General features: G+C 43.3%; 1 protein-coding gene across 4 annotated transcripts in view; it reads right to left on the bottom strand.

The window, feature by feature from the left end:
• NTRK2 (neurotrophic receptor tyrosine kinase 2) overlaps positions 1–26,064 on the bottom strand; it is a 366,376-nt gene that overhangs the window by 59,777 nt on the left and 280,535 nt on the right. For 3 of the 4 annotated variants that reach the window (XM_023229534.1, XM_023229535.1, XM_031934031.1), the window contains 2 exons: positions 18,214–18,386; positions 11,267–11,501 (listed from right to left, as the gene is read on the bottom strand). In XM_023229534.1, coding sequence (XP_023085302.1) covers positions 11,267–11,501; positions 18,214–18,386 — 408 coding nt within the window. Of the gene's footprint in view, positions 1–8,500; positions 11,502–18,213; positions 18,387–26,064 lie in introns of those variants that run through there. The other variant, XM_023229536.1, reaches the window with a different exon arrangement.

The raw sequence follows: 26,064 nt of genomic DNA, 5'->3' as shown, positions 1-26,064 counted from the left end.
GAGTTCAAGACCAGCCTGGCCAGCATAGTGAAACCCCATCTCTAATAAAATTACAAAAAGTTAGCCCAGTGCGGTGGTTGGTGCCTATAATCCCAGCTACTCGGGAGGCTGAGGCAGGAGAATCACTTGAACCCAGGAGGCAGAAGTTGCAGTGAGCTGTTATTGTGCCACTGCACTCCAGCTTGGGTGGCAGAATAAGACTCCGTCTTAAAAAAAAAATAAAAAAGAATAAAAGCACAAACCATAGCTCTACACTTGGCTGGACAACCAGACTCACCTAAGAAGCTTGTGAAGAATATACATTTCCAAATCTCATCACTTTCGAGATGTTAAATCAGTTTATGTAAAGTGAAGCCCAAAAACCACCATTATGCAGAAAACACTCTGGGGTATTCAGATGTGTGACCAAGTTTAGGAGCCCATGCAGTGGGAAGGTCTACAGTACTAGGTAAGATCATACTTCCATGCCTCCATCAGCATAAAAAGAATTTCAGACGTTTTCTCTTAGTTGGATATCACAAGCTATTTTATGTTTGATAATTCTCTTCATGGAGTCAAATTTAAACTAGTTGTACCTGGTAAGCAGAATTCCTCAGGCAACATGACTGTGCTAAGTTCTTATGGTCACCCACAGGATGATCAACAGGGAAAGCCACTGCAGTTCTGCAGAAAGAGAAACTCTGGTGTTTTTCACGTCTCCATAGGTATCCAGTATTAGGCTACGTTGATGCAACAATATCTTGGAGTTTTCTAGTCTCTCATACATAGACAAATAGTCTAGGTAGAAATCTGAAATACTGACTGGAGGACAGAATTTTAAGAGATTGACATGGAGAGCTGAAAGATGAAGTCAAATCATGCTTGGACTCAGGAGTAATTTTCATCCTGAAGACCCACTACTTTGAAGAGCATCTTCACTTTGAAAGACTTACAAGAAGAATGTTATAGAATCTTTCTTGGAAGCTCCCTTTAGGCAATTGTCATGATCTGTAAGAACTTAGGAAGTGCCTAGCATTCTGTGAGGCATGTGGAGTTCAAAATTAGAACTTCCACATCTTCCCAAAAAGTACTTGTTAACAGGTCATCTAATTGTATTTATAACATCCGTCACAGGCAATAGTCTTTGCGGTTAACAACATCTCTACCTGTTATTCATCCTTTAAGGCTCACCTCAAATTCTGTTTCTTTCAGAAAATTTTCCAGATGTCATCCCACATCTCCCCCCAAATCAATTTATCTCTGCTCTCCATAACATGTATCATACTGCCTAGTATCAGAGTGATTCATTTATGTCTCTTCTCCCTAGGAAATGTGTAGTTTTCTTTGGGGAACAGAACACATCTTACTTGGTATTTATACATTAAAGAGGCATGGTTAAGAACTATGTCTGCAATACTATCTTGGATTAATTCAACCATTTCATCCATCCAAGGTGTTTGCCCCAACCATAGGCAAAGACTGTGGGGGAATGTGAAAAGTGGGGAGCACTACTAATATTCTGCCTACACACTTTTTTTTTTGTCAAAGCCTTCTTGAACCAATTCACATTTTTAATCCAGGGAATCTCTCAAAGGTAACAAGTAGGCTAAGATAATTTCTTCCTGCTCAATACTCACTGGAGATGAAGAATACTCTCCTACTTAAGTAATAATTCTGTGTAGGCAGGGAAACTTTAATTGTAGAAAAAGTATTATGTAAATGTAAGTTATTTAATTAAAAAGAAAAAAAAAAAAACCTTCACAGGAAGTAACTGTTTTAAAGCAATGAGAGAACTTGTTTGCCGTGCTGCAGCCTGTAAGTGGTTCACTAGTAGATTTTCAAAATGATATATTCATTATCAAGAGAAATGATAACCGCCTTCTGCTTTTAGGCAAGATGCAGTAATAACCAAAAAATGGCTTCATATGTGAAATAATTGTTTTCACAACACTAGACAATAGGCAATGAAGGGCAGTGAGTGATCTGAGAGATGAGAAACAAACATTGTGAGCTTAATTCATTGAGAGGGACAAAGTGGGGAGCCCAGGAGTCCAGCAAGCTCCCTAAGTTGAGGAGATGGAGCTGAGAGTCTGGGGAGATCAAAGTGGCTAGCGTTGAAAGGACAGAACACCAGAGAAGAGAGAGCTGCACATAGAAAGAACTCTGAAGATCTGCAGAGGATGCCCGTTAAATACTGAGCTGAGTTCTGATCAGTGCATGCACGTGAGGATACTATTTATGGCTGAAGGAAGAACTTCCCAAACGATCTGAGAAAACAGTGCCCAGTGCTCACACAGGGTGAGAAATAAAGCTAGTTCCTATGAAGCAGGGTGAGGACCTCAGGATTCATGGGGCATTGGGCAGAGTACACAGGAGGATCGTGCCTCAATAGTGGGAAATAAGCCCTAAAGTAAGCATGGCCCTAAGGTATTCTTGACCAATAAATCTTAACAGTAACACAAAAAAGGATCGAACTGTTCCTATGCAATATAAATGCATTCCATAACAAAGCTCAGAAATATTTACAGGAATACAAAAACATCCAGCATCCAACAAGGTGAAATTCACATCTGGCATCCAACTTAAAAGTACTAGGCATGCAAAGGAGCAGAAAATATGACCCACAACGGGGAGAAAACTCACTCAATGGAAACTGGTCAAGAATAGACACAGATGTTAGAAATACAGACAAATATATTGAAATATTTATTATGACAATATTCCATATGCTTAGTTAATTAGAGACATGGTAGATATAAGAAAAAGCCCATATTGAACTTCCAGAAATGAAAACCGCAAAGCGTGAAATGGAAACTATACTGGATGAGAATAATGGAAAATTAGACACTGCAGGAGAAAAAATTACTGAACTTGGTGACATAATAACAAAAACTATCCAAAATGAAACACACAGAAAAAAACAGAATTCAAATACATGGACACAGCTCAGTGAACCACAAGACAGTGTCAAGTGGCTTATTATAAGTGAAATTGGAGTCCATAGGGGGTTGGTGGGAAAAGCAGAATAAATATTTGAGCAAATAATAGCCAAAAAATTCTGAACTGATGAAAACTATAAACTCACAAGTCCAAGAAATCCAGTGAACCCAAGCACAATAAATATAAATACAACAATACCAAGGCATATCATAATCAAATTGCCCAAGACCAGCAATAAAGAGAAAATCTTAAAAGCAGCCAGAGCAAAAAGAAGCATTAACACAGAATAACAAAGATCTCCCACTGAGAAACTCTAGTGTATTTTTTTTAGCAATTATTTTGTATCACTTTGATTTATAGCTCTCAACTTTTAAATCAGGGGCTCATTGCAAATAAAGAAACAGATGCTATCATGGTACATAAGGTCAATGTGACAGATAATTTTCTTTGATGACCCCAAAGCCATTTGCTTCCTTTTTATATGTAGCAGAATTGTAGTTTTGTCTAGGTCTTTGGTAATAAGTCATTGATCTCTGGCGAGTGAGCTCAACCCTTAGTCTTACCCACCTCTGGCCAATGAGGTATAAGGAGAAGTCTTTGCAGAGAGGACGTTCTGGGAAAGATTTATGCTCTGATGGAAAAAGATGTGCAGGAAAAAACAATCTGCTCCCTGCAGCAACCTGGCATTCCTCCTCAGATTGCAGTTTTAATGTTTGGAGTTGCTGCAGCCATCTTGCTGCCAGGAGGGAAAGACCAAGGACATCTCCAGTGCCATTCCACAGCTCTGATACTGGCAAGCCTCTGAACCAATCAGAAATTGCCTGCTTCTGAACTTCCTTTCACTTGAGTAAAACAATCCCCTATCTGCTTAGCCACCTTTAGTAGCATATTGCTTCCTTGGACTAAACACATTCCTGACTGATATGATCATAAGGGTAGAAAAGGAAATCAGAGACTTGAATATTTGTCTTCAGGCTCCAAATTGGATGCTCTTCCCTCTGTACCCCAGCTAACTCTTTGTTGCCAGCTTACTTGTAAAAGTGGCTCTGGTCTGAGTGATGCAAAAGCATAGGACATCACAGGCACGAGAAAGCTGAGGCCCAACTGTTTCAAAACTGAAGGAGGAGAGACCTCTCAGGACCTTGAGGCATTAGAGTCCTTATGCCCCATTCAAGCCAATGGGCAATGTCCACTTTTCTCTACCATCATTCCCAGTGTACCTGGAAGCATACCTAATTTCTGAATGTAGCACTTCTACGTATAAAGTATAGGGGCTACTGATTTCAAGAAAAAGAGACTCAGAAGACCGCAAAAAAGGGGGACAGATGGATTTACCCATCTACTGCTAGCATTCTTCACCAGTTGGGTGAAGGATGGGACCAAGAACTGGAATAACGTATCTCCATGCTGGTTTCCAAAACTTTCTATAGTCTTTGTTAAAAGATCACAAGGCATAGCAATAGATTAAAGGCTCTGAGGAGTTCTGCAGCAAGCAAAGAGATTGCTGACCTTATGATTACAAGATCACTTTTTTTGAAGCACACCCACTGACAGCTGATGAGTGAGACCCTGCTCTAGACAAATCAAATAAGTACAGAGATGAAGATATTGGGATCTGTTTGGCAGATCTATTTCATTAACCATGTGACATATCAGAATGCAGTCTAATATGTCATTTTCCAATGTAGAAACTCTCAGTGGCTCCACACTGCCAAAAGGATCAAGTCCAAAGTCTTTGGTATGGCAAAACCCCCTTGTGAAATGTGATAATAGCCTCAAGAGCCTATTTTGTTAGCCTCAGAAGAATAGCAAAGACCCCATTCCTGGATCACATACTGTGACGTTTACATTGCCATCTCTCCTTATATCCTACTTTCTGTCTTCCTCTCTATCCTGGCCTAGGGCCTCCTTGCAAATGGAACAATTTAGGGTCTATATCTTAAACACCAGCTCAAATGTTGTGTCCCTGAGAACCCTACTCTGAGTTTCCAAAGGAGGCTGAAGGCTTCCTCTTTTGGGTTCCCATTTTGTATCTACATTACAGCATTTATCACATTGTATTAAAATGTCTAGGAACTCCTCAAAGTAGAGCCTATGTGCCTTTCTTTAAAAAGTATGGATGATTTTTGCATCTACTATTGCATCTAGCACATAGTAGTTGTTTCATAATGTACTAAGAAAATGAATGAATGAGAGGACTCTTACGCTCACCCTATGGCAACTCCAAAGCATATGTAAAAGGTTCTTAGGAAGGCCTGAATACAAATTAAACCAACTTAGAACCTTGAAACAATTTATACAAGTCTAGTTTAATACACAAATAGTCTGAACTCAATAGACTTCTCCCTGGCAGACGGGTTCCTCTGAACTGTGCTCTAAGTGTTGTGAGAAGCATTAATTGAAGATGATTTCATAAAATAAACAACCTCTTATGGTTTTAAGTCCAGTTTAATCAAAAGAGTCCAAACAGAAAGATCTATAATTGTGCATGTGAAAGCTAAGAGTCATTGTCTAAGTATTATACAGTGATGGGAAAATAAGAAAACGATCCATACAAATGAGGGTCAGTGACACAGAGGACATCCCTCTTTTAGGAAGGAATTGGGTTGCTCCTTACATTGAATATTGTGCCTGGTTTCAAAGGTTCTAGACATAGTTTACAGGAGGAAATCTTCTTATTATGGTAATAAATAGAAGTAAGTTTTAGCCCTGGGCTCTTCACTGCAAAGAAAATGTTGTCTAAGATAAGGATGTTCCTATATTCCTAGCTTTACTTCCTGAAGTCAACACTCCTAGCTTCAAAGTCAGACCCAGGTACGAATCTGAGTGCCATCTTTATTCACCTGCAGGGCTACAAAGGCACACACAAAAGTGGGAGTCTTGGGGGGAGTCCTGTTCAATAATCATGTACTGACCACCTCATATGCACCATGCACTGTGCCAGTTTGTGCAGAAACAAAGATGTGTAAGATTTATCTTCTATCTGCTCTCATATTAATGAAAGACATAGATATGAGCCAGTTTCCTTGACGCAAGGTACAAGGTGCTGTATGCTGTGATGCCTATTTGTATGGAGTATGGAGAAATCACATATTTGTGAGCAATTATTCTGCTAAGAGGAAGTCAGGAAGGAGGTGAAATTGAAAACTCCTCTTATGTTGCTCCTCAGAGAGGGAATGGCGTTAGTACATGGGACAACAAGATGGTAAAAAACATCTGTGGAATGAGTCTATCTTTCTGTTAATCAATCAGTCAATCAATCAGTTTATCCATCCCTCCATCCATCTACCTATCTTGAAATATTCACATTACATAAAAATATTTCTTAAAAATAAACACATTCTTTTTAAAGACCAAGGAGTGATGGTTAACTCTTGATTATTTCTTACCTACTTGGCCAGATCTTAAATTATCTAAAACTTCTCCTCCCTTCTGTGGCTCAGGACTTTATTTTCCAGTTTATCAACCCTTGGAACCTCCAAGGTGAGCAGGATAAGGTGAAAGGTGCTGAAGTTCACATCTGTTCATCTGGCCACTTGCTGTATTAGCTGGTCTTGGTACCACATGTCTTCCTTTCTCTTCCCAGTTGATAAACTGGGAGTGGGTATCTAATGATGATTTCCTGGAATTTGTTGCTGACATCACTGTAACACTTGAGAGTTCTGCCCTGGCCTTGCTCAGCCAAGTTATATTCATTTGTTTCTTTAAATGTCTACTATAAATCACTTTGCTTATTCTTCTTCCTTTTCTTTTCTTAAGTGGAAGATAAATTAAAGGACAGGGTTTCTTACCACTCCAACATAAAGCTGAAGCCCAAGGGAGAACAAGACTTAACAGCTAGGATTTCAGATGTTTGGGGCCCTCCACTCATCAACAGATCACATGCATTTTAAGCATATGTTAAAACCAAACAGTGAAAACCACCCAAAGGGCACATTACAAACATTTCAATGGGCTCAGTGCAACACAGTCATGACCAAGTAGAGTGAGACCCTAGGTCTCCAACAGGCAGAATGTGACCAAAATCTGGTTCTGATGTTTCCTAAATGTGAGGTTTTGCCAGTGGAGGAAACAAACAAACAAACAAACAAAAAAACAAAATAAAAGACTGGTACTGCAGAGCTGCTAATGAAAACAATTCAGAGAACATAAATGCTAGAATAATGTTGGACCACCATGTCGGGCTGGTTTCAGTGCAAATGTAGTGTTCCGATTTCTGCCTTCACTGGGAAGGTATAATTAGCTCAGCTGCAACAGGGTGGATGCCTGGAGGCAGCCATTTCCTGGTGCTACCAGCTCCCCTGTAACGCAGGAACAGCTGCCACCAGCCCCTCCTGCCATGAATTGCACAGAGACATGGCTATCCCTCAAGGCTGCTTATAAGCCACCATGAACGGAAGGCTTGGACTTCTAGTGGGAATGGTTCTTGCTTAAAGATAAAGAACATTTTATCTTTAATGTTCAGTTGACTCCATGCCCAATCACCATTTTTCCACATAAGATAGTCCTTGTCAGAAAACAAAAACCAAAACAAACAAAAAAACCCACACACAACTGTCTCCCATTACTGTGACGGAAAGAATTTTTAACATTGGCGATGACAGCTCACATCAGCTAAAGCAGCTTCTCACCTTGGAGTTCAATGCAGAGTGTTGAAGAGGATAGGGAGAAAATAATGAAAAAATTTAAAAAAAAAATTACTTAAGGTGCCGGCAAATTAGAAACCTGAACTGTAAGGAGAACACATTACTCCAGCTATGGTGACAGAGAAGTTGAAGAGACACCGTGAAGGGGATGGGTCCCAGGTTAAGCGTTTAAGCGACCCAATAGGTGAATGACTGATGTAAAAGCAAGAGTGCTCTGGGACTTAGCCACCGCAGGAGATACTGGAGTTCTCCTGCAAAACAGATCAACAGCTTCTGCTTGTCCACTTGACAAACTCAACAGAATGGACCCCATCAATATGTCAATAAGCAAACATCTCCCAAGAGCCAGTTCTATGACAGCAAATACTCACTTTCACGAAACGAAAAGGTGAACCATCATTCTGAAATTCTAGAGAAGGCAAAATAAAGTGTCATTTCCTTGTTTCCCTAGGCTGCTAGCAAATTGTCAAGTTTTGCATCCATCATTCACTTCCCTACGCAGTCCTGCCCATTCTCATCTGCAACAGAGGCCATTGCGAGGCTGGTTCTTTTCCCTCATCCTGAATGGAAAAACCAAATAAAAACTAACCCTGCAACTGCAAATGAGTAGTGACCATGGGGGGTTGGGGGGTGGGGGTGAAATTAACGTGGCATCTGGAGCACATTTCTTAGTGACTCAGCCAGTTCCAAGATCATATAACAAATAAAGGAACTGGGAATTGTTATTCTTCTGATCATTTCAGAAGAAAGTACTTCAGAATATTGTCACCTAAGTGGAGGACTTTCTTTTTAACAAATAATAAAATATGGTAGGCAGCAAAGTCCAGTGTTTTTACAATATGTAAATAAATGACCAAGATTAATTTCTTATGTTCATAATGATGGTCACTGTTTTGCTATTATTTTCCTTTTCAAACTTTTTTTTTCTCTTTTTTGAGATATAATTCAGGTACCATAATATTTAGCCTTTAAAATGAATGATTCAGTATTTTTTCAGTATATGATTAATGTTGTACAATTGCCACCACTGTATATAGTTCTAGCACATTTTCATCACTCCCAAAAGAAACACTGTACCCGGTAGCAGTCAATTCCCATTCTTCCTCCCCCCATCTCCTGGTAACCACTACTTCCTGCCTCTATGGATTTGCCTCTTCTGGACATTTCATATAAATGGAATCATACAGTATGTGGCCTTTTGGGTCTCACTTCTTTCACTTAGCACACTGTTTTAGAGGTTTATCTGTGTTGCAGCATGAATCAGTACTTTATTCTTTTGTACTGCTGAATAATATTCTACTGTATGGATTACCACATTTTGTTTATTTATTAATCAGTTGATGAACAGTAAACTTGTTTCCACTTTTTAGCTCTTAATAATAATACTACCATGCACATTTGTGTTTTTGTGCAAGCTTTTGTGCAAACATATTATTTCAGTTCTCTTGGGTATATGCCTAGCAGTAGAATTACTGAACTACATGGTAACTCTATGTTGAACATTTTGAGGAACTACCAAATGGTTTCCCAAATCAGCTACACCATTTCATATTCCCACCAGGAGAGTACCAGAGTTTCAATTTCTCTACATCCTGGCTAACACTTGCTGTTGTAGTCATCTCAGGGGGTGTGAAATGGTATCTTATTGTGAGTTTTCTTTGCATTTTCCCTAAAGACTAATGATGTCACCCATCTTTTCATGTGCTTATTGACCATGTGGATATTGTCTTTGGAGATATGTCTATTCAGAACCTTCTTCTACTTTTGAATGGAGTGATTTTATCTTTTTATTGTTGAGATTTTGGGTATTTTTCTTTAAATTATTTTTGGAGATTCCTAGAGAGGAGGATGCCAGGTTCCATCCAGTTAAGTCCTAGCTTTGGGGATGAAGTATATGTGTATTGATTTGGGTAATAATTAGGTGGAAAAACTTATTGAGCACTCATCTTTTGTGCCAGGCACATTGAACCCTTTACTAATACCGTGGAGAGAAAGCCTTTGCCTGGGCCACATGTCCCTCCCTTGGGGGCTCATCAAGAACAGCAAAGCTTTTCCTCAGAGAATCATCCATGTGTTTCCCTGCCCCATCAAGGAAGGGAGAACTTTCATCAAGGTGTAGAACTAGCAGAGGAGACACCTCTTTGGTACGTAAAATCTCCCCCACGTTTTAGATATCTTGAACAAACTAGTCATTGATTTTAAGCTACATTTTGAACACTTGAAGTTAAGAGTGTGCCCCCATCTCCTGAAAATACACCCAAGAGAATCCTTTTCCATGTGGTCTCTATTCATTTTTGCCATACAAGATGTAAACAATGCTTATCAAGGTGACCAAGAAGAAAAACGCCACAAAACAGGCAAATGAAGAATAATGGAGCATGACAATAGATTCATTTTCTTACACTAATTATAGCAAAGTTCACTCCACTAAAATGCAGAGGCCATAGAGGTGAGCAAGGCTGTAGGAACAGGGATAGGAAATAAACTGAGAAGGTGCCTCCTCAAAAATAAATAACAATGAGAAGAGCAAAGCTAGCATCTTCACCAGCCCTACTCTATTATGAAAGGTAGCCAGTTCTGTGCTTTATGCTCTGAAGCTACAGACATCAGGACATTTATTCCCTTCCTTCATTTTCCCTTCCTCTCTCCTGGAAAAACAAGCAAAACACACAAGAAAATCAAATTGAGGGTTGATAAAAAATTAAATCGAAGTGGTAGACCACCACCCCGAATCTTCACTGTAAATATCACAACTTCAACATTTCCAGAAATTCCCTTTTCTCTCATGTCCAAGTTCCAAAATCTCAGTTAACAAAGTTAACATATCCTGGGGGCCAGTCCCAGGTCATCAGTGGATTCGAGTCACTGTCTATAACTCTGCCTCTCAGTGATTTCAGTGGTGGAAACACCAGACAAGCTATGTGGAAGTATCTAAGAACAGGCAGGACAGAACTTCTTCCATCTCACCAAGCTAAACCGCTTTCAACCAAGATGGTGCTTGGAGGGAACTTCCAAAGTCCAGTGTACTATTATTTATGTGAACAAGTTCACTTCAGCTCAAATCTCAAACAAAGGCTCCAGACATAATTTCACAGAATCAAAGCCAAACCTCAGCATCCTTTAACCTCACCAGGAATTCCCCCAGGCCCTCAGGTTTCTCTAGAAGGATTCTCACACTGAGGACTTCACTCTTGGAGATCTCACTGACCATGCTGGAGTGCCAAGAGCAGGGTGGGTGCTATGGACTGACCTGTGTCCCCCAAAAATTTATATGTTGATAACCTCACCTCCAGGATCTCAGAATGTGACTGTATTTGGAGATGAGACTTTCAATTGGTGATTAAGTTAAAATGAGACCATTATGGTGGGATGCAATCCAATCTGACTGGTGTCCTTAAAAGAAGAGGAAATTTAGACATAAAGGGAAGGATTGGGAGGCAACACACACATAAAAACCAGCCCATGTGAGGACACAGTGAGAAGGCTGTCACCTGCAAGCCAAGGAGCAAGACCTCAGAAGGAATCCATCCCACTGACACCTTGAGCTTGGACTTCCAGCGTCCGGAGCCGCGAGAAACACTTGTCTGTTGTTTAAGCCACCCAGTCGTGATATTTTGTTATGACAGCCTCAGCAAACAAATACAGCAGGGGTCCCGCAGGGAAAGAGGTCCCTGGGGTCTCTGATCTGCACAGCTACTCACCCTGTAGTAGTCAGTGCTGTACACGTCCCGGGACATCCCGAAGTCCCCGATTTTCACCAGCAAATTCTCCCCGACCAGGCAGTTCCTGGTGGCCAGGTCGCGGTGCACGAAGTGCTGGGATGCCAGGTAGACCATGCCCGCGGCGATCTGCTGGGCTATATGCAGCATCTGTGACTGCGTCAGCTCCGTGGGCGGGTTGCCCTCAGCCATCAGCACGGCGTCAGGGCCGTGTGCCCTGGGGGAGGACATGGAGAATGAAGCTGGGTGTCTCAGCATTTTCACTCCAGGGGCCCTTTGCCCCTGCCCCTCCCCGTCCCTTCTGCTAAGCTCCTCACCCCCACCCTGTCAGCTGCTGGTGCTAAAAGATGCTGCTTGACTTAGCATGAAGAGGAGACAAAGGTGCTTCACACAGTCGTACTTCTGAAGTCCCGAGGGCACCCAGGCTGCTCTGTTTCCCGAAGATTCTGGAATTCCCAGGACCCCATGGGCCTGAATATCCCCCTTCCCTCCAGTGCACAGACAGGTTGACATTTTAGGGGCTCTGGCACTCTGCTGGGTTCAGGCACTGGCCAGGGCCCCTTGACCCTGAGAAACAGCAGGTAGGTGAAGGAAGACAAAATCAAAAACAAAACACTGGGGGAAAGATGGACTCTCCTCGAGGGATGGACATGGCAGCCCAGTGGGTCCGCACCCCTCCCCACCTAGCCAGATTATGCCAGACTACGCCAGAGCATCCTGCAACCAAGCTGATTCCTCCAGAGCTGGGCAGCCTGCGGCCTTCCACAGTCCGCCTGATTTGCAGCCAGGCATGGTTTGGAAGCTACCCCTGGCTCTCTCAAGCCCAGTTGAACGACAGAGTCCCAGGGCATTCTCAACCTGGATGTTCATTCCCAATACAAAATACCATTGCCTTCTGTCCACCCCTCCTCCAACCTCCGCTCAACACGGGCTATGGCCAACACATACAAGAACTGTTTTGAACCCACAGCCTGTTTATTCTTTTGCTGGGGAAAATTTTATTGTTTACACTATGGGGAGGGAGACTACGATTTTTTAAATCTTATTTTTCTTCTGTCTTACACGCCTGGCCTCTCCCCAGCTATGTGATGACTTAGGGCATCCTAACACGCATGTGTTGCAGGGGTGGGAGGATCTGCATCTTAGGATGCCGCCCTCAGCGCGGCGGGCCCTGCTGTGACAGCCTGCGCTGGGAGCCAAGATGGGCGTCATTGCCCCTGGTGGCCTGAGGGGGCGCTGCAGTGCAAGGAATAAAGGCGGGGTTTACTGCCGGGCTCTGCCTTGGCGTGGCCAAAGGGCTTCTCCCTTGGAAAGGAAAGATCTCCCTCAAGACATTTTGAAACACTTGGAATAAATATAGGGGTTTTTGCATAAATGTTAAAGTGGGTAACCTCACCTGCAGGGTTTCAGAGCCGTGTGAGTATTTGAAACTGAGAAAGCCAGAATTGTCTGAGAACACATGTGAGGGTTTGCCCTGCCTCTCCGCCCTCCTTCTCCAAAATTATTCCAGCCACAGGCCTATCTCCACTTCCATCCTGGCTCCAGCCTACAGTGACTCGCCTTCCCTTTGATTTCGGGAGGCATTCTGCCACCAGGCCTTTCATTCCTGTATTCTAAGGGAATGAGCACTGGACAAGGAGTTAGGGGCTCTCCCAGGCCCACCAGGTCCAGTGTCATGATCCAGGGAAGCCCTTTAATTTCTCTCATGTGCTATTTCTTCATTAGTCAAAAATACAGGGGAATATTATACTGGCCATACATAGACCCTGGCTATGCTGGTGCTTCATATATGGCTTTTGGATGAATAGATCCCTCCTGTCTCTAAATACCCGGATTTAACCATTCCCTAGGGAGGAGTTTCCTGTTTTTGTACAAGCCAGCCCTAACATATTTCACCTCTACTCAAACCACAACCCCCAGCTGCCTCTTGTCACATTGAGGAACAATACTGGGAAAATGCTCCAGGGCTTTCTTCAGCTCAAAAGCCCATATTCAAGGTAAGAAGCGGCACAGTGGCCAAAGCTCCGGGATATGTGAAATGAATTTGGATCCTGTCCCACACTCGCTGTGTGATCTTGGGTGAGTTACATAACCTCTCTGGGCCTATTTCCTCACTCTGTAAATTGGAGATACTAACTGCCCCTTGCTAAGGGCACTGATGTGAGGAGGATTGACACTGCGTTTGCATAGTACTTCGTGGCCTTTCGCAGGAAAACCAGGGAGAAAGGCTTTGCAAACAAAGATTCTCTTTAAAAATGAAATGGAGAGGCGATGTGAAAACACAAGTGATCCTCTGTGCATTAGTTTTTGTAACTGGCCTGTAACAGGGCTCTTCAGGATACCAGAGACTGAGCCCTTTCCACCTCACTAAAGGTGAATCAGGCCTAACCCTTTCAAGCACTGAGGGGCCCGGGGACATTGCCAATATTTTCACTGGTCTTCCTTAACTCTACTGTGACCTCAGCACCAGAAGGGGCCTGGGGTGCACACAAAGTAAAGAAAACCTGAAATAAAGACCAAGAGAGTCGGTCAGAATTTAATCTTCATAGATACCATTTAAAGACTAAAATAATTGGTTGATTGGTCACAGCCTTATCTCAGTTCCAGAAAACTAATCTACTTTAAATATCTCTCAGAGGCAAAGGCTCCAGGAGAGAGGAAAAGTTAGATGTCAGTGCAAAAGGCCACCTCTGCACAAAATTCTATCCTCCAACCCCACGCTCTGCAGACGCCAGGAAGCTGGTGGCCCTCTAATGCCTAATGCACTTTGTATTAGTATGTGTGGGTTGGGGGAGACTCCTGGATTTTTAAACAGTCATTTCCCCTGTTTATATCTGGGTATTTGCTGTTCGACTTTTTGAACACGGCTCTTTAAATAAAATAAGCCTCTGGATGCTTTCTCTGAGCAGAACATACTGCTGTAAAAAGTGGGTAGGTGGGTCTGCTGCACAAGTCCTTAAGAGGATTGAAATACAGTTAACGCTGCAATCCTCTGCTTTCACTTTCCCAGGTCCTCATGAAGTCTTAGAAATAAAAACACGTTTCATCTCTTCCAGGAGGACATTCCTTAAGAGGTTAAAAAAAAAAAAAAAAAAAAAAAAAAAAAGTACCACCAGCTCCCTGGCTTGGGAAGCAAGTAGCAGGTTCATGGGCCTGACTTAGCTGTCCAGTTCTCTCCATCATGGGTTACACCCAGCACTGCACTAACTGCTCTGGCCCCAGGATTCTATAGCGCACCACTTTCCTCCTGGTCTTTTTAACCACCGCCTCAGCAGAGAGGATGGCAGAGTGGTTAAGATCATGAGTTTTTGCAGCCAGGGGCTGCAGGTTTGAGTCTCGGCTCTGTTATCCGCTACTTGTGTGATTCAGTTTCCCCTACTGTAACGCAGGAATGATGGCAAGGATGGGTTATACCCTAAAAGATATTAAAATGCGTAGAAAGTGCAATAAATGCTAGCTGTTATAGTTCGAAAAACAGTAGTCTATCTTTCCCCTCATTAGAAGGGAACTCTGGACAGATTCTAAGAGGAAAAATCATGAAGCCCTTGCAAGCAAAGACATGTGTTTTATTCCTCATTTCCCACCCTAACTAGCATAGAGGCTGGCCATGCTGGTGCTTGATATATGGCTTTTGGATGAATAGAGAGAGTAGGGAGACAAGAGAAGACATCTGTCTTTATAGGGCAGAGCTGATGACAGCTGGAGACTTTTCATGGCAGCTAAGTGCCCAGTTCCCTTGCGGAAAGAGGACAGCCTATATTCGCAGCATGTTAGTGCACCTGAGAACTAGATTCTTGGCATGGCAGACCTCTTGTTCCCAGAGTTTAGCAGGTTCTGAAACTAAGCAGGCTAGGTTTCCAATTGCTCCACACCCTGTGCAAGGTGCCAAGGGAGAACCAGGTGCCTGTTCCTTCTGCAAGGCAGGAAGGAGAGCTAGGGAGAAGGAGAGGCTGAGTGAGAAAGTGAAAGAATTAAGTTGTAACACACACACACACACATGCACACACATTCATGTATGTACAGACACACTGTGAGCTCACAGAAGCATTTAATTGCATCAAGGTGAGCACATTTGGATTTCTTATGCTACAGTTTTTGGAAAGCACCATTTTGTATTAGGGAAGGAGTCCGGGGTATGGGAACAATGGGAAAATATTTCTCCTAGAAGCAGCCGGACCTCAACCACATTCAATTTTGTTCTTCCTTTCATGTTAGAGCTGACAAGACAATGTTCAAAAGTCATCCCCTGTCCTATCACTTGGAAGAAAAATTTTGCTGACATAGGATCATGCATTAGGATTGTCTCAGAATACTGCAAATTGGCCACATATTCCTAATCCCACCTGGCATCTCCTCACCCACACAATCATAGCAAAAGTAGAGAACAGGGATCCAGCCCAGCAAAGAAGAACTAAATTGCACGTGGATCTACGAGGCTAAAGAGGGTAAAAATGATCCAGACGGCACCAACCATGTGATGCCATTTCTAAAAACAGCAGTATGTTCTTGCAGTGATTGACTGATTACTTAAACTGCAGTGTCTGAGTCTTACAGCAGATACATGCAGCTTACTGGGGCTGATTTCTGTGCAAAGCCCTCTTCAGCGCCCATGGAAATGAGAGGTAGACAGAGAGTCCTAGGTGTTGCCATCACAAAAAGGTGCCACTTCCCCAGGATTTCAGATCTCTCAACCAACATGAAGAGGAAATTGTGGCAGAGATGAACCATTGTGAAAGATTATGGGGGCAACCTTTCTTATTACCTCTCAACCCAACAATGCACACACTGGACCCTGAGATGGATTAAATGATACCCGTTTCACAGGTAAGGAAAGTGAGCTCAGCAAGGGCAGGCGAACAGCCTTTAACACCTTTCCTAACTATTGCTATCTACCAAGATATCACAAGCAGCCCGTTTGCTAATCTTTCCTAAATGAGGACTAGCTAAATTAAAAAAAACAAAACAAAAAGAAAATTAGACCCAGAGAAAACTTAGAGAGGATCCAAGGCAGGCCTACCTGAGAACAAGGTGACTGAGCGAACTGGGGTGGAGGCTCTTTTAAGGAACACCAGCAACTTGATGCCGAATAGGAAGGAGAACCTGAATCTCCCGTCCTCACTATTGGGCCCTCTGACTCTTTAGGTTCATGATAGTGTATGTGCCACTTCCATAGAAGCCAAAGCATCACTTGCCTTCCTTCCCCAACGAGTATCTGGCTCAGCACATTTCTTCCCTTCCTTTGTAGATGCAGGAGAAGAGCACTCACTATGGACCCCAACAGGGTGATCACCAACTCCCTGCATCTTATTAAACTCAGCTCTACTTGTGATATCTCTTACCAAGGCAGCTGGTTTACCAGCTGACATCATTCCTGGCAGAATTCAAGCGTCTGCTTATTGAACGCTCCCTATTCGCTCCTACGCCAAGAGCTTTCTATACTTATTCTAGTTCAGTCCTCATGCCTACCCTGCCGGCTCAAGATTCTCATCAGAACAGCTAAGAGGCTTGCCTGAGGTCACTCAGCTAATAATGCCTGGACTGAGACTCAACTTCCGTGTCTGGAGGCCAAAAATCCCTACTGGTATCATCACGCACCATGGTCTCCTCAAAAGTCACCCCTTATATTGTGTGAGTTAGCTTCACTGTTTTGAAGCAAGTTGACCTTTCTTCCCAGATCACAGTCACTTTCAGCCATTTCTCACCTGCTCTATCTTGTGGTTCCTCCCAGTTTCCTGTACCCATCACCTGAGGGAGGGAATTTCTTGAGAAGGCACAGCTGAACTAAAACCCAATCAGGGCCAGGTGTGGTGGCTCATGCCTGTATTCCCAGCACTTTGGGAGGCCAAGGGAGGCAGATCACTTGAGATCAGGAGTTCGAGACCAGTCTGGCCAACATGGCAAAACCCTGTCTTTACAAAAATATGAAAATTACCAGGCATGGTGGCACACGCCTATAATCCCAGCTACTTGGGAGGTTGAGGTGGGAGAATCGCTTGAACCTGGGAGGCGGAGATTGCAGTGAGCTGAGATCACACAACTGCACTCCACCCCGGGTGACAGAGTGAGACTCTGTCTTAAATAAATAAATAAATAAATAAATCCCACCCAATCAGGCCAATGCTAGAAATTCAAATGACACCCTAATCAGTAGCCCAGTGACTCCCTTTATAGTCAACATTTTCTCTTCCTTGCCTTGCCTTTTTCTGAAGACCCCACATCCCATAAAACTTCTCAGTTGAAGCTGTCCGTCTTCTCATGACCTCAGGGTCTCTGCATAATCTGGAAGACTCCATAATCTGGAGTCTTCAATCAATGTTTTTACCTCCTTCCTTCTGAAGCTTTTCTTCTTTGGATTTTGATCTTTCCACTGTAGATCCTCTGAACTACTGGCCTCCTGGTTATTCTTTCTGTCCTTAGAATAAAGTCCAAGCCCACACCCCACCCTTTCAGCCTTGACTCCTCCAGCTATTTTTCTGCTTCCCTTCCTCACTGTTCATTCCACAGCCTGGGAACTTGAAAACTTCCCTCTCACTGGACTGCACTTTCCATTGTGACACCTGGGCACCTTAGCTCTTCCCGTTTCCTTTGCCTTTAATAACACCACGTGGCAAACTCCTACAGAACATCTAAGACCCATCCCAAATGCCCATGCCATATACCACTCAATGTAGCAAATGTTCAGTGAATGCAGACTGAATTGAGTTGGATCATTTGCATCACATCACATAGAATTCATTGATTAAGGAAAAAGAACAAGACTGTCATCTTCTTTTTTCTCTCCTCCTTTCTCTGGCACACGCTGGTGTCATCAAATAAGACGCTTTGAGAAAGGTCTAGGGGTCCCTTGTTCCCCCCCCCATGAACCTGCCCCACTCCTGAACCCTGAAGTCCTGCTCGCTCCTGGAGCCCACCTCCCTGCCTCACTGTACCTGAGGAACTTGTTGAGGTCCCCGTGCTTCATGTACTCAAAGACCATGATGAGGGGGTCGCCCTCCACACAGACGCCATAGAACTTGACGATATGCTCATGCTGGAGGTTGGTCAGGAGCTCGGCCTCGCGGTGGAAGTCCTTGCGTGCATTGTCACTGGCATCCTTCAGGGTCTGGGGGTGGGCATCAAAAGAGAGGGATTACTTCAGTGGGCCCTATGCTACTGAGATAGGAAAGACATCGTCTCATTTGTTAGGCAGAAGATGAGAAAACAGCCTAGTTCCTACAGAAATAATGTCTGTGCTAATAACTGAGGAGTAACTCCTCAGGCATACGCAAAGCTTTCCAGCTTATGACACACTTTCACAGAGGTTCTCTCATTAGGTTACAGACAGGAGGTCTTTTTAGGGTCCACATCCTTCCTAATCCTGGCCTGCACCCAATAATTCCCATGGGCTTCTCTCCCTTGTTGGTGCCTGTTGTGCTTTCTGTGATGCGATGTGCAGCTCATCTCTGCTCAGATAAGATTTAAAAACTTTATGTTATGATTCTGTAGCAAGAGGAGTACAGTAACCCTTTGTGGACCCATCTCCAGCTTCAGCAACGATCACTTTGCCTGTCTTTATGTAGCACTGCACAGAGCCTTCTCCAGCCTGTGCTTACAAACACTGCCGGCTCACAAAACATCCCTGCCCAGCAAGCCGCAAGAAGAGTGGTCACGCTGCCAAGGTGAAGATGCCCAGGGGCATGACAGCCGGGTTTTGGTGCCTTTAGTTTTCTGCTCAGATCACTCTGCCACCGCGGTATCATAACATGGCAAAGCTGGCATTTAGTGATGCATATAATGTGCTGAGCTCTTGGCATGTGCCCATCACTGAGCCAGGGCTGTGATGGCATCAAGAAGGCAATGACCCAGATCCTGGCCTCAGGCACTTATGGGCAAACAGGGAGATATGACATGTATATAAATAACTGCAATTCAAGCTCAAAACCCACTGTCCTGAATGAATCAGCACCTGCATCTCTCTCCAGCTCAATCCCTTGACACTCCTCTCGAAACCCATGCGTCCACGTTAAGAACTATCTGCAGTTGCCCCGATAACAGCAGGCTATACCTCCCTCCCTTTGCACATGTGCATTCCTCTGCCTGGAATGCTATCTTGGGTGTGGTCACTGGCATGGGGGGTTGAACTCCCCACCTTTGCCAAGGCTGTTCACTTCCTAATCCCAGGAGCCTGTGAATATGTTGCCTGATGTGGCAAAAGCAGCTTTGCAGATGTAACTAAGTTAAGGATCTTGAGGTGGAGAGATCATCCTGGATTATCCAGGAGGGCCCAATGTCATTACAAGGGTCCTTATGAGAGCAAAGAGAGGCCAGGCATGGTAGCTCAAGCCTGTAATCCCAGTACTTTGGGAGGCTGAGGAGGGCAGATTACCTGAGGTCAGCAGTTCGAGACCAGCCTGGCCAACATAGTGAAACCCTGTCTCTACTAAAAATACAAAAATTAGCTGAGTGTGATGATGGGTGCCTGTAATCCCAGCTACTCGAGAGGCTGAGGAGAAGAATCATTTGAACCCGGGAGGCGGAGGTTGCAGGGAGCAAAGACCATGCCACTGCAATCCAGCCTGGGTGACAGAGGAAGACTCTGTCTCAAAATAAATAAAAGCAAAGAGAGAGCCATAGGGACAGAGGATCAGAGAGGAGAAAAGATGTCACATTTCTGGCTTTGAGGATGAAGAAAGGGGCCATGAGCCAAGAAATGTGGGTGGCCTCTAGAAGCTGGAAATGGCAAGGATGCATGCTAGCCTAGAACCTTCAGAAGGAACCAGCCCTGCTAACATCTTGTCTTTAGCTTAGCAAAACTGATTTCAGGTGTCTGACCACCAGAACTGAGATAAATCATTTGTTGTTTAAGGTGCTGAGTTTGCAGTCATCTGTTACAGCAGCCATAGAAAACTAATATACCTGGTTAATATCTAGTAGTCCTCCAAGACTCGGTTCAGCTGCCACCTCTCTGGGAAGTGTTCCCTGACCACCCCTCATTGCTGTCACATCCCCTCTGTGCTGCAGGCCAGAGTGGATAATCCTGCTAGGTGCACCTCATACTTACCTCTATCACATCACAGACCACAGTGCATTCCAATTGCATGTTTACTTGCTTATCTCTGGTACAGGCTGTGAGCTCCTTGACCCAGGAACTATGCATTTCTGCATTGCCAGCCCTGGGCAGAGCACAGGGCGAATATTCAACATCTATTTGTGTAATGAATGATGAAGGCCATGAGAACTAAACACTGACAGCAAGAGAGGTCAGAGAGGGAGTGGTTGCTTCTAATTGAGGAAAAGGCATACTTCTCCTGGCAGAAGTGGCGTGTGAGTAGTGAATCCCATCTCCAGGGAGACTATAGTCAGTCATTAAGGTTAGATGGCAAATGGGAACATCTGTGTTCACTTAAATTTAGTATTGGAATGGAATGAAAGCACTGTCATCTGTCAGATATGTACTGACTGCAAAACTAAAAGATGATATCCAGTGTCCAGAACACGACCGGGTCCCTGGTGGTCATTTTCTAGATCACGGCCTCAGTGCTGCTCTCCCTGTGGGGACATTCCTGACCTACGCCACCTGGAGACCTTGAATGTGCCACAGGTGGAGTTCTCCAGGGAGCAGATCTGAGATGGAGATTAGCAGGTGAGGCATTTATTAGGGCACGCTCTGGGGATCAATACTATTTTCACTTTACTCTCTGGTTTTCCGAGAAGTGTCTTTATAAGCACCACCAGCTCTGTTTGGAAAAGTGAGTGAATTTGGGTCAGCAAGTGCTCAGGGGCCATAAAGCTTCGATGGGGCTGTTGCCATAGAAACCGCACATTCCTTCATTAAATAACAAAATGAACAGCAGCCAGGAACCTGGGGTCTGGGTCTCTGCTCCCTTGAAGCTACAGAAACTGGGCCTGTCATGGCCCCTGTGCCACCCAGATTTAATTAGTTTAGTGTTTAGCTAGATCCAAACTCAACTCTTTTGCATCCCTCTTGCACAGGGAGAGGTGATGCGCTTATCTTGCTGAGCTTCACAGTAGAGAAATAGCAGATGAGGTATGGAGGAGACGGACGAGACGGAGGAGACAGAGGAGATGGAGGAGATGGAGGAGACGGAGGAGATGGAGGAGACGGAGGAGACGGAGGAGATGGAGGAGATGGAAGAGATGGAAGAGATGGAAGTCTATCTGCTGGGTCCTTCTCCTGGGTCCATGGAGTGAACCGCACACACCAGTGCCTTTCTCACACTTGCACTTGCATAATGGTGTTGGGTACACATCTGTCTCCACTCCTGCCTTTGACAGTCGAAGTGTGTCCTGTCCACTCTTTTATCCCTTGCTGCCTAATCCAGTATCAGGCAACTAAAAGAACCCCTGACACACGAAGTTTGTGCAAAGTAGAGATAAAAGAATGGGAGGAGGAATGACCAGTGAATGATCATCTGGAAAAGTTGAACATGCGCTGAAGTGAGGAGTGGAAATGAAAGAAGGACCAAGGAAAGAAAGCAAGCAAAAGAACCTGCTTCCAAAGCTGAGGGGAGCCGCCCAAACGCACTCTCTCCTGGAGAGTTGGCCCCAAACTTGTGTTCCCCTTCCAGTCAAAGGACAAATTCTCACAATAGTTGTGCTCAAACGGCAGGGGTCCTAGCTTAGCATCAGAAAAGGCAGGTTCAAATCCTGGCTCTGCCCTTGAGCTCTCTGACCTGGTTTTCTTCTTCGAGAGTGAGGATAACAATATCATCATCTACTCCACAGAGATATGAGGAGAATGATGCAAAGTAGTGTAAGTTGGGATGTTTTCCTTGGTAGAGAGGGACATTTGATGACTTCAATTTTAAACCACAATCAGTCTTGTATTCAGTTTGCTCATATAAGAATCCAAGAAGGTCAAAATATGCATGAATAAGGCTCAAGGGCCAACCCAAGACATGAGAGCAGCGGTGCTACTGCAGCCACGACTTCTTCCCAGAGGGCTGTTCAACCTCCCGAAAGTATCAAACTGCACACAGAGATCCAGCCCTTGGCCTGCAATGTTTTTTCAGAGATCCAGTCTCTATAGAGGATGCTCTGAGTCACTGAGATTGCTTATTTCTAAGGCACATGCCTATCTTTTCCAGTGAGTTGGAAAACATACTGACCCTTGAAGGTCATTATCACAAGGCATGAACAAATTTTGTGTATAATTTTTCTGCTCAAGTTTTAGCTGTGTAGTATTCATTCAAGAATGCCAGATTGGGCCAGGCGCAGTGGCTCATGCCTGTAATCCCAGCTACTCCGGTGGCTGAGGCAGGTGAATGGCATGAACCCGGGAGGCGGAGCTTGCAGTGAGCAGAGAGTGCACAACTGCACTCCAGCCTGGGCGAAAGAGCGAGACTCAATCTCAAAAAAAAGATAGATTGTCTGTGTGTGTGTGTGTGTGTGTGTGTGTGTGTGTGTGTGTGTGAGAGAGAGAGAGAGAGAGAGAGAGAACAAGATTTTCTTTTTTGAAATGCCAACCTGAAAGAGTTAAGAAGCATCTAACATTTCCATGTCCCCAAAGCAAAATATGGAAAAGAGCCCATTCTCAGTGCAATGTCAAAAACTGTGCTTCAGTAACATTTCTGAAATTGAGAGAAGAGATTCCACTATTCATGGGGCAAATGCATCTCACAAGCCTGGCCTCATCCAACATGCCCATCCATTTTCGCATGTTGGGTCTTTTTTCTAAATTATGATTCAATTCTATTTTAAGAGATTCAGAAAATATGGCGGTAACAAGTTGGGCAAAATCATCTTCTGAATTTGGCACTGTAAGGGCAGAATTTTTCTAAGGGTGGAACCATAGCCAGATAGCAATCAGAAGCTGGAAAATCCTGCTATCAACCCTATTTATAAAAATCATCTCTGTTTTAGTACTATGGCTGATTGTCATTTTACTCAATTATGCAAGGCTTGGCTGGTTCCCTGAGTCCCTTGGCAATGCACTGAGGCCATGAATATGGGGTGGCAGCTTCCCTCACTGACAATCCCTCTTCTTCAGGTTCATTTTGACAAGCATATTTGCCCGATCACTGAGCATTGCTATTTTCTTACTCCTACTGTCTGCTTTGTAGTTTCATTTCTTCTTATTCCTGGTGAATTTCCTGACACCCCAAAGCTGCCATCTTTTCTGAAGATACTCTTGAAGGGAGAGGGCTCCTCCAGAGCTATAGCAAGATACTGCCTCAAGTACATATTGATTCAGATTTGGAATAATGCAGTAGTATGAAATAAATTTCAGCACAGAACTGAAAAACTAGTGATGGTGAAATAGGACAGCAAAAACAAAAGAAAAATCAAAATTCATATGAAACGCTTCAGCGAAATATGAAGGTTAATGGAAAGCTAGTAAGAGAGGCAAGAGGGCTTATTTGAAATCATTGGTGTGATAGAATATTGTAGGACATGACAAATGACCACCCATTTCAAAGTATAGGTGGTTTAGGAGAGATGAGGTAAAATAGAGGTTGTGTCCTTTCTAAAAATACTGATCTTATAGTCTGTGTCTCATATATTTTAGAGATCATAGAAATAGTGTCTTTGTTAAGGTGAAAGATAAAATATAGAAGAGATTATCATGGTAAGACCTCACTATGACCAATTCCCACCATAGTGTTTAAAACACAGAGGGAAATTTAAAAAAACTCCCAAACCAGTCAACCAAGATGCATGAGAATGTTTGGCTAATATGCCTGAGTTCCTCTGGGTTAGGATCACTGTGGCAAGATCTGCTACAAATGGAGACTCTTTAGTCTCCTGATGGCTCCTGGATGTGCACTGTCCAATACGGTAGCCAACAGTCACAGGTGGCTAGTGATAATTTGAAATTTGGCAAGTCCAAATCGAGATGTATTTTAGGTAAAAAATATCTAACAGATTTTGAGACCTTGCTACAAATAAAATAATGTAAACTATCTCATTAAGATATTAATAATCCATTGAAATGATAATATAGATATATTGAGTTAAATAAACTATATTGATAAAATAAGTTTCATATGTTTATTTTTACATTTCAAATATGCATACTAGGAAGTTCAAAATTACTGATGTGACTTGCAATAGTGGCTCACATTATGCTTCTGTTGGACTTCATTGTTCTATAAAAGCCACCTCCATAGGCTATTAGTGAGCCAACCTCTTTCTTGGGAATGTTGGAAAACATTTCTAAACTACAAAATTGAGAGAGAATTAAGGCAGACACACTTATAAGTTTGTTACAAGCAATGATTAACCACGCATTTAGAGCAAGCCTTGATCACAGTGCTGCATGCTGCATGAACTTCTAACGATAGGATCTTTTCTAAAAATAGGTAGAGGAAGTGTCTATCAAATTCTTAGAAAATCAGCTTTGGAGGAGTGTATTTTAATGAATTCATGGATAGAAAGAACTTGGTAGAAATAAAATCTTAGAAACTAGAGAGAGTGCAGTAGGTAGCTTCCCAACATCCCTACAAATGTAAAAGCTCATTAAATGATTGTATGAAGACGATAATGATCACAAACACTCAGATAGTGCTGGCTATGTGCTAGAAAACAATACTCTGTGCATATCAACTCAGTTAGTTGTATATAACTCCTTTGACAGGACTTTAATTATGTACCAAGTGATAACCTCAAATACAGGATTTATGGTCAGGGTGTTCACTGCTATCTTTATTTTCTCAGTCATACTGGCTCTTCCAGCTCAGATCTAACAAGGCAACTATCCAAAGGGAAACAGGAGGTTAAGTTTTGATTCACATACTTTAAACTATTTGCAATTATATGGTGGTTAAAATAGACAGTTTATACTTGCATATGATATCAAGTTGCATATTAGAAATGTTATGTCTTTGTACGGGAAACTAATTCATAACAACTGTCAATTAGAGAAATATTGAATCAAAAGAGAGTGAATCAGAAGTTGACCTCCAATGTGGATAAATGCAATATATTTACAGGCTTTAAATACACCAGCATAAAATTTTCCAATAAAATTTTGCTAGACATAAAGGAGCTGGTGGATCATGGTGGATCATGGTAGACCATGGTTTGATTGGAAATTCGTTCATCATGTTAAAGTAAATGAAAAAGCAGCACAACTATTTCAATCCATACACTCCAGAGATACAAAAGTGTGAAACGAATCCTCCAGCTATGTTTGATGCCAGATGAGTCCTCATTAGAGTGAAATGCACTGTTTTGTTTTAGCTTTTCTGCAAATATGTGGATAAATAGAAGATAAGTCAGAAACGAGGGTCACCAAAGTGATTAACAAGACAAAAAACAGATCCCTGACCCAAGGTCTAAAGTTGAAATTACTGGGAAAGATATTGATATAGGAACTTAATAATTGGGGCCTATCTAATTAAAATGCCTAACTCTGTATCTTACAGTGCACTCCTGCATGCCTGCGTACGCGCGCGCGCACACACACACACACACACTCGAGTGTGCACACCAGGAAAAGAATATACGTACCCAAAGAACAATAGAAATCTAGTTTATTAAGCAACATCTGGATAATAAAGACAATCACAGACACTATTACACTATTAAAAGTTGGTTTTTTGTTTTTTCTTTGAGATGGAGTCTCGCTCCATCCCCCAGGCTGGAGTGCAGTGGCGCGATCTTGGCTCACTGCAAGCTCCGCCTCCTGGGTTCACACCATTCCCCTGCCTCAGCCTCCTGAGTAGCTGGGACTACAGGCTCCTGCCACCGTGCCTGACCAAATTTTTTTGTATTTTTAGTAGAGACGGGGTTTCACCGTGGTCTTGATCTCCTGACCTTGTGATCCGCCTGCCTCGGCC

Source organism: Piliocolobus tephrosceles, chromosome 14 (assembly GCF_002776525.5).
Source record: "Piliocolobus tephrosceles isolate RC106 chromosome 14, ASM277652v3, whole genome shotgun sequence".
Classification (NCBI taxonomy): Eukaryota; Metazoa; Chordata; class Mammalia; order Primates; family Cercopithecidae; genus Piliocolobus; species Piliocolobus tephrosceles.
The sequence above is the reverse complement of the archived record's forward strand: the minus strand, read 5'-3'. Positions and strand labels throughout refer to the sequence as shown.